The sequence below is a fragment of the Brienomyrus brachyistius genome, chromosome 8 (assembly GCF_023856365.1).
Source record: "Brienomyrus brachyistius isolate T26 chromosome 8, BBRACH_0.4, whole genome shotgun sequence".
Lineage (NCBI taxonomy): Eukaryota > Metazoa > Chordata > Actinopteri > Osteoglossiformes > Mormyridae > Brienomyrus > Brienomyrus brachyistius.
The window spans coordinates 26,818,007-26,826,028 of record NC_064540.1 but is presented as its reverse complement, the minus strand read 5'-3'; the positions used below and the strand labels follow the sequence as shown (position 1 = coordinate 26,826,028).

General features: G+C 45.3%; 1 protein-coding gene across 1 annotated transcript; it reads right to left on the bottom strand.

Moving 5' to 3' along the window:
- Window positions 1-4,719: 4,719 nt before the first annotated feature.
- Window positions 4,720-6,501, bottom strand: LOC125747796 (prostacyclin synthase-like). The gene is made up of 4 exons (XM_049023295.1): window positions 6,484-6,501; window positions 5,706-6,238; window positions 5,158-5,301; window positions 4,720-4,888 (listed from the first exon to the last, which is right to left on the bottom strand). Exons 1-4 carry the CDS (start codon window positions 6,499-6,501, stop codon window positions 4,720-4,722), a joined length of 864 nt encoding a protein of 287 aa, XP_048879252.1.
- Window positions 6,502-8,022: the final 1,521 nt, after the last annotated feature.

Below are 8,022 nucleotides of genomic sequence, written 5' to 3'. Positions count from 1 at the left end.
CAATCCCAAATCAGCGTTTCTAAGCATAGCACATGACCTATGTTCTTCAGACAGTAATTGTACTCATCAGTATTGTCATCATCATCATCATCATTTGCTGTGTCGGATCAGGTATTAAAGCATTACATTACAAACATTTTATAATCTTCTAAAGCAACCTTGAGTTATATAGCAGTTTAAAGAGTGATATCATTTAACTAAGCAATTATAAGCAACTAAACAAAATACTTTGATACATCAGTGTAGCTTTAACATATTATACAGTATATTCATACATAATTTTTTAAATCCTATACTGAATGGTCTCATTTTAATAATTTAAATTTAAAATGAGACTAACAGTGTTTAGGGTGCTGTTTCACAACTAAAAAGGGTAATTGATCCATATGATGAAATGATTTTGTCAGGTATAGGACTACAGCCTTTGTTAGGTAGGCCTAAATGTTTCGAATTGGCCTCAGCAACGCGTGGATTCAAGATAGGGAACTTGCCATTAATTCGTCTTATCTGTTGCATCTGAATCATGACAGAAAGGCCAAAATAGCAAAAAAAAAAAAAAAACAACTCGGTTGTGGACAATTATTGTAACTTGATATTTCCCTCGTTATATCGTTCAGTCCTAAATATAGATATCTGTTGATGTTTATTTTGTAGGAAGAAAATGAGGGGGGTCTGCCAATATTTGGAGTAGGAGGGGGACACGTTTCCCCCCGTCCCCCTATCTCCGGGGCTCTTGTGTATGTGTCATTTTTGTGCTATCGGGGCTGTTTGTCAGTGTGAGCGTTTCTCTAGTTTGCCTTGCATAGTATAGGACACAAAATCCGTTGCAATTGTATGTGCAACTTATGAAAGTTATCAGGAGGGGGCGCCAAACAATACTGTGACTGGTAATAGTGTGCCTTTGATTGCATTGTGTCATATCTATGTCGCAAAACCCATTTTAAACCTATGGGGAAAAGCCACTAAACACTCAACACATAAATACTCAGCACTTCAAATCAATTTTTTTGCCATTGCTGCGCCCAGGTTGTGGTATCCCCAAACATTGCACGTGAGATTATCCTCAACTACAGTATACTTTTAAATCTAGTTTAAAAACCTCTGGCCTTCAGTTCTGTTATACCTTAATTCTATATTAATTTCTTTTCTTTTTTGTGTGTAACATTGTCCAGTGTCTCTGCTTTAGTGTAAAATGTGCTGCATTTTACTTGCTTTATTATTGTATTGTTGTAGCGTACAGCAACATACGTTGTTTTTTTATCTATGGTACATCAATGCAAATGAGTCTACTTGACGAATACTTGTAGAAGTGCCACCCTAGGCAAGCTTAACCACCTCACCTAATTTCACTTTATCTCAGACAAAGGTGGCGGGGGTTGGTGGTGGTGCAGGCGGTTTGCTAAGTCAGGTCTCCCATCTACGTGGCATAACGGGTTGACTGGCACTGCTTGCATGGCATTTCAGCTGGTCTTATATCCCTATGATATCTCTCCCTCTCTCCAGCTCTTCTATCCTCTGTTTGTTGGAGTAAATCAGTGACACACAGGGCTACCAAATGCACTTTGCCAGCAGGTTCCAAGTTCAGGTATCGGAAGTGCTGCTTTTCCACTGCCAGTCCGGAATCCGGTACCTGTGTTCAGTATAAACTCAGTTCGACACTCTGTGAAGTGGAAAAACTGTGAACCTGCTGCCTTCCCCGATGCTCCTATGCAGCAGCAAATTTCATTAACATTTATATTGTCCTTAGAATGATCTCCTCTGCATAAACACTAGACACTCTTATTCTCATAGAGACAGTGATGGCCTGATATTATTATGTGTGTCGTACGTGTCATTGAAGACTACGTAAGGCTGTGTTCCATCTGTGAACGCAGTGCATTTCCTATTGTGGCATTTACACTTTTCCACATCTTCTTTGACCTCTGTCCCATCCTCATGTGTCTCTAGTTATTGTGTAAATTACCTGCCGCGTGTGTGCCTGACCACCCTGCTTTTCCCGCTGCATGTAGTTTAGTGCTTCTTAGAATGCCTGTGTGAGTGCTTTACAGGACTTAATAGAAAGGTGTTGCTCTACTCTTCAAGCAAACTTCTGCGTCATTTTCCTTTGCTGCTCAGAGGGTATGCAGACCACTTCCTGTGTGGTGTTGGGGGGCAGTTAGACTAAACACATGCATGGCAGCATTTAGAAGTAAAGTCAAGAATCAGGCTGCTGGCTGTGTAACAGATGACCAAGGACACAGCTGCCAGCAAGGGTCAGGGCAGAAAGAAAACCAGGCTGCGAAATGCGCTCTGTGGAATCGCTGCTCCAGGCTTTTAGTAAGTTATTGATTGTATGACTGAAAGAACTGAAAGTTAAAATGCAGACCAAGCAGGGAAGGGCAGTCACATAAAACAGTGTGCAAATCATGTAGTTATTTGTAAACCAGGGGGCTTGCACACTCAGTTTGGGCTAGCAGAGTAGCTAAGCATTGTCGCTCGTCAGGCAGACTGGTGATCTAGCCTGGTGCCACAGTGAAGTGCAAATACAGCACCAGGACAGAGGAAGGAATAGTACACAGTATAAAACTGCCAATGTGTGAGTTTGTGTGTGTGTGTGTGTGTGTGTGCATGCGTGCATATGTGCGCGAATGAGTATGTGCCCATTTGTGAAGTCTTACTGTGTGTGGGTGTGAATGGGTGTATGCGAGAGGACAAGCCTGCAATACCACCCATCTGCTAGGCAAATGCGTCACCATGGGGCTGCCACACACGCAGCACACCCAGACGTACACATGTAAGCATACAGACACACACTTCCACACACACAAATGCAGGCATATGAAAACGGTAAAATTCTGTGGAGAAACCGTACACATGGGAACAAGAACAGAAACCGGGGAACAAATCTGAGGCACAATGGTGTAACCCAAGTGCATACATGTGACGTTTTGTTTGTCTGAAGATAAAGTACTGAATGTGAGAGATGACACATGTGTGCCTGCGTGTGTGTGCTCAAGTTTCAAGTTTTGTCTGTCATATACGCAATCATACACTGTGCAGTGAAATACTTCCTGTATCAGGCTTGATGAAATATGCAATACAAAGAGAAAAAGTAAAACAGTTTAACTAGGAAAGAATAAATAAGATTTGAATAAAAATAAGAATAAGATCATGAAAATAACAACAAACTGATGACAGAGTACTGATGACAAAAATGGGGAGCAGTATCAACAATTAAAAAAGACGTGCAGTGGGAATGAGTTGGTAAAAAAGCGTTAAAGTGACTTGTTAGCTATGACAGCTCATGTTCAGGATACAAAGCTGCGGAACACCAGCATGGGGGAGGGGGTGAGGCTGAGACACCAGGAGGAGAGCACAGCGAGGCCAGGACACCTGAAGGCAAGCAAGGCACAGCCGGGACACCTGGAGGTGAGCAAGGTGCAGCTGGGACACTGGAGGTGAGCAAGGTGCAGCTGGGACACTGGAGGTGAGCAAGGTGCAGCCGGGATGCCTGGAGGTGAGCAAGGTGCAGCTGGGACACTGGAGGTGAGCAAGGTGCAGCCGGGATGCCTGGAGGTGAGCAAGGTGCAGCTGGGACACTGGAGGTGAGCAAGGTGCAGCTGGGACACTGGAGGTGAGCAAGGTGCAGCCGGGATGCCTGGAGGTGAGCAAGGTGCAGCTGGGACACTGGAGGTGAGCAAGGTGCAACTGGCATTTAAGTGTGTCAGGTTTTCTCCATGGAAGTGCCTGCGGTAGATGGTAATGAGGTCATAGGTCAACCATTAGGCATTTGAGTTCAACGTCATTATTCAAGCTGCTGATTCATTCATTTAGTTGATTTTTACCCAGCACCATCTTGATGACAAAATCCACTTTAAATGACCAGGGCTATTGACTAACAGTCTGTCTTTGCGTCTGAGGGATTAGCAGCTATATTAAAAAGTTTGGTCACTTGACAATATGCAGGATGAAATTGAAAACATTAGAAAAAAAAGGAAGTCGCGTACAAAGAATGAAATGTCATTGAATAGAACGCATGACAACAAATTTTCTAATGTCAATCGTTCAGGATATAACAGCAACAGATTTTTTTCCTAGTTAATGCATTCTCATTGGGTTCTCTGAGTATTGAGGTACACCAAGTCGCTTACTGATTCATAGCAGCCCTCTCAGTAACGGGATCGTACTGGGGCAGACGCAAGAGGAAAATCCTCTCCATCAGAACCTTGGCGTAACGGCTGAAGTCCAGTGATGCTGAGTTCTGCAGGACGGCGTCATAAGAGTTTAGATGCCTGGAGGTGAGCAAGGTGCAGCCGGGACGCCTGGAGGTGAACAAGGTGCAGCCGGGACACCTGGAGGTGAGCAAGGTGCAGCTGGGACACTGGAGGTGAGCAAGGTGCAGCCGGGACACCTGGAGGTGAGCAAGGTGCAGCTGGGACACTGGAGGTGAGCAAGGTGCAGCCGGGATGCCTGGAGGTGAGCAGCGCCGCACTGCTGCAGTGGGGTCACATGCAGGTGAGGCAACCCTTCTTGGGCCAGGACAGAGGGCCTCAGGTAAAGCAGCCCTTTGTAGGCTAGAAGCCTGGGACTTCGGCAGAGGAAGTCTGGGGCGCAACTGCTTCTTCTCCTGGGTCGGGTGCTGGAGACATGGTGGGGACTTCTCCTGGTCCAGGCGCCGGCTAAACTGAGTCCAGCAAGAAGGGGTCAGGTGCAGGAAAAGAAAATTGACATGTTTTAATATTAGCTGGTTAGCAATAATATTGTTTTGCTTCCTGCATTCCTCCACTCAGTACCTGGCTTAAGAGTGGTCCGGGCCATTTTCGTCAGGAGTCCATCAAATCTCCTGAACTCATCGTAGACAGTGTCCGAGCTGTACTGTCCTGAACCAAAGAGTGTAAGGTACCCTGCCCTAAAAAACAAAAATAGGAAGGTTTAATTGTGTTAATTACAATGACTTACAGTGTTATGATGTTACTAAACTGTTTATTTCCTGTTGTTGTCCATGGACCAAAGAGGTCCGTGTGGGTGGTTTAATAAGGACACAGCAATATTTTCTTCTTTGGAATTCAAACTATGTGAAGGTTCACATTACACACGTTCTTTTGCTTACAAATATGGGGCCCGACATAGACGACTTTGTAAATTGTTTATCTAGGGCGAATGTCACCGGAGACAGACCTGAATAGCAGGCTGTAGCAGAAGCGAAACAGCCCATCTTGTTTCCAGTCCATCCGGTTCAGAAGAATGTCTGATGTCAGAAGGGTCTGGAGGTTCCTATGCATGGTGGCATTTAAGTGTGTCAGGTTTTCTCCATGGAAGTGCCTGCGGTAGATGGTAATGAGGTCATAGGTCAACCATTAGGCATTTGAGTTCAACGTCATTATTCAAGCTGCTGATTCATTCATTTAGTTGATTTTTACCCAGCACCATCTTGATGACAAAGTCCACTTTAAATGACCAGGGCTATTGACTAACAGTCTGTCTTTGCGTCTGAGGGATTAGCAGCTATATTAAAAAGTTTGGTCACTTGACAATATGCAGGATGAAATTGAAAACATTAGAAAAAAAAGGAAGTCGCGTACAAAGAATGAAATGTCATTGAATAGAACGCATGACAACAAATTTTCTAATGTCAATCGTTCAGGATATAACAGCAACAGATTTTTTTCCTAGTTAATGCATTCTCATTGGGTTCTCTGAGTATTGAGGTACACCAAGTCGCTTACTGATTCATAGCAGCCCTCTCAGTAACGGGATCGTACTGGGGCAGACGCAAGAGGAAAATCCTCTCCATCAGAACCTTGGCGTAACGGCTGAAGTCCAGTGATGCTGAGTTCTGCAGGACGGCGTCATAAGAGTTTAGATGCCTGGAGGTGAGCAAGGTGCAGCCGGGACGCCTGGAGGTGAACAAGGTGCAGCCGGGACACCTGGAGGTGAGCAAGGTGCAGCTGGGACACTGGAGGTGAGCAAGGTGCAGCCGGGACACCTGGAGGTGAGCAAGGTGCAGCTGGGACACTGGAGGTGAGCAAGGTGCAGCCGGGATGCCTGGAGGTGAGCAGCGCCGCACTGCTGCAGTGGGGTCACATGCAGGTGAGGCAACCCTTCTTGGGCCAGGACAGAGGGCCTCAGGTAAAGCAGCCCTTTGTAGGCTAGAAGCCTGGGTCTTCGGCAGAGGAAGTCTGGGGCGCAACTGCTTCTTCTCCTGGGTCGGGTGCTGGAGACATGGTGGCGACTTCTCCTGGTCCAGGCGCCGGCTAAACTGAGTCCAGCAAGAAGGGGTCAGGTGCAGGAAAAGAAAATCGAATTGGTAGCAAGCTTCGGGAAGCCATCAGGCAAATCGGCAGTGAGCTTTGGGGAACCACACTGTAGGGAAGCAGTGTGTTGAGCAGCTTTACGCAGTGGAACCCCAGCAAGCCAGGCCATCGCAGAGACATGGGTTTCCAGAGGGAGCAGTGCGGGTAGGTTGTCCGTGTCGCAGCCAGAAGCTCGGTAAGGCGTCCATACCAGAGGGGTGACCCGCATGCCGGGAAACTCTCCGGGGTCTTCGTCCTCCTCAGGCTCCTCCAGGTCACTATCACTCAGTGGATCAATCAACGGGTTGTCCGTGAATCACTAAGCAGTAGGAGGTTGGGTGCAGGGGAAAGCATGCAAGCAGACCCCCGGACTAAAAGAGGTTCCCGGGGATGTCCCCAAGTCCTGTTATTCTGTCACATTGGGTGGGACGACGGAGACAGAGGCAGACATGATAACAAACAAAATGGCTTCTTATTAAACCCAAATGATCAACAGCTGGAAATGAACATGATCTGAAGGGATCAGAACGGGAGGAGGGAGAGAAGAGGGACCTAGGCAATGTGAGGAAAAGATATCAATGACAGCGTCACAGCGCTAAAACCTTTCAACCCATTTGATAAGGTGTAAGGTAGGCATACGTGATCTCACTCGTCAAAAGATTACATGGATTTAGGGCCACAGAGTTGAGGGACACTAGCAAAAGTGCCACCTATCTATTAATATCCACAAAACCTACACACATGCACTTTGAATGCAGAAACATCTGGGCCAGAGATACACAGTGCCTGAAACACTGTACAGCTAGGGTACAACTGGCAGACCGTAGCGGGTGCAGCCCCAGTGGTAAGTAATTGTACCCTCAAAGGTACAAATCGGTACTATTTTTCCGACAGTGTAAAGAATTAAACAAATTTGATATTTCAAGGCTTCAGTGAATGTTTGCTTGGATTTCTCTATTACATTTGTCTACAGAGAATTTTTTTTGCCTTTTTACAGGTCGGAAAAGGCAAGTATTATTCAAATATTACTTCCATGCACCAAAACATGAAGAGGTGCTGACATATGACATTTAATAACCTGTTTCTTGCATTTTTATCAGGGTACAATTATGGACTGTAAGTAAATATCAGCCCAGGAAATTCCATCTGGCTTCAATATTTTTTCATTCTGGGACAAGGATCAGCTTCAATATTTTTTGTTCTGGCCAATGGAAGCAGCAGATCTCTTAGGGAGTCACTGGAAAGGTTCACAGGGTGGAGCACTAGGCACCCCCAAGGATGCTGATCAAAGCAGGCTATAGGGTCTGGGGACAATGGTGTTTTTAAGAAGGTCCGTAGCAATTTGTTGCTTGACTGTACTAAACTGCGATGACGACCAAGTCTGTCAGTTCATCCAGAGATATTGGCAATTTCATGCATCAGTACAGTTTTTTATTTATTTTATTGGACTACCCCAGATTACCTGTCTTGAACAGGAATCAAAGGAAGCATCACAGTTCTTCTGGGAATGAACTACATTCAAGTTGCAGCTGATCTCACCTACCATGTTGTAAGTCATCGTTATGTTTTTATTTGTATTTTTTTTACATTGACAATTTCAGTTTGTTAATGAAAACCAAATTTCAACCTAAATGTAACCTAAACCAACCTAAACCATTCCTGCAAAATGAAACGCCAAATTTATCGACCCATTAACACAAGAGAGACTTAAATGCAATGAAGTCTGCCCAGCTTTCTCCGCTTTTAACCA

Coding starts and splice junctions, on each gene's coding strand:
- LOC125747796 (XM_049023295.1), bottom strand. Junction 5,302..5,705: donor GAGAGGGCTGCTATGAATCA/GTAAGCGACTTG, acceptor CATCTACCGCAG/GCACTTCCATGGAGAAAACC. Junction 4,889..5,157: donor TGCTACAGCCTGCTATTCAG/GTCTGTCTCCGG, acceptor TTTGTTTTTTAG/GGCAGGGTACCTTACACTCT.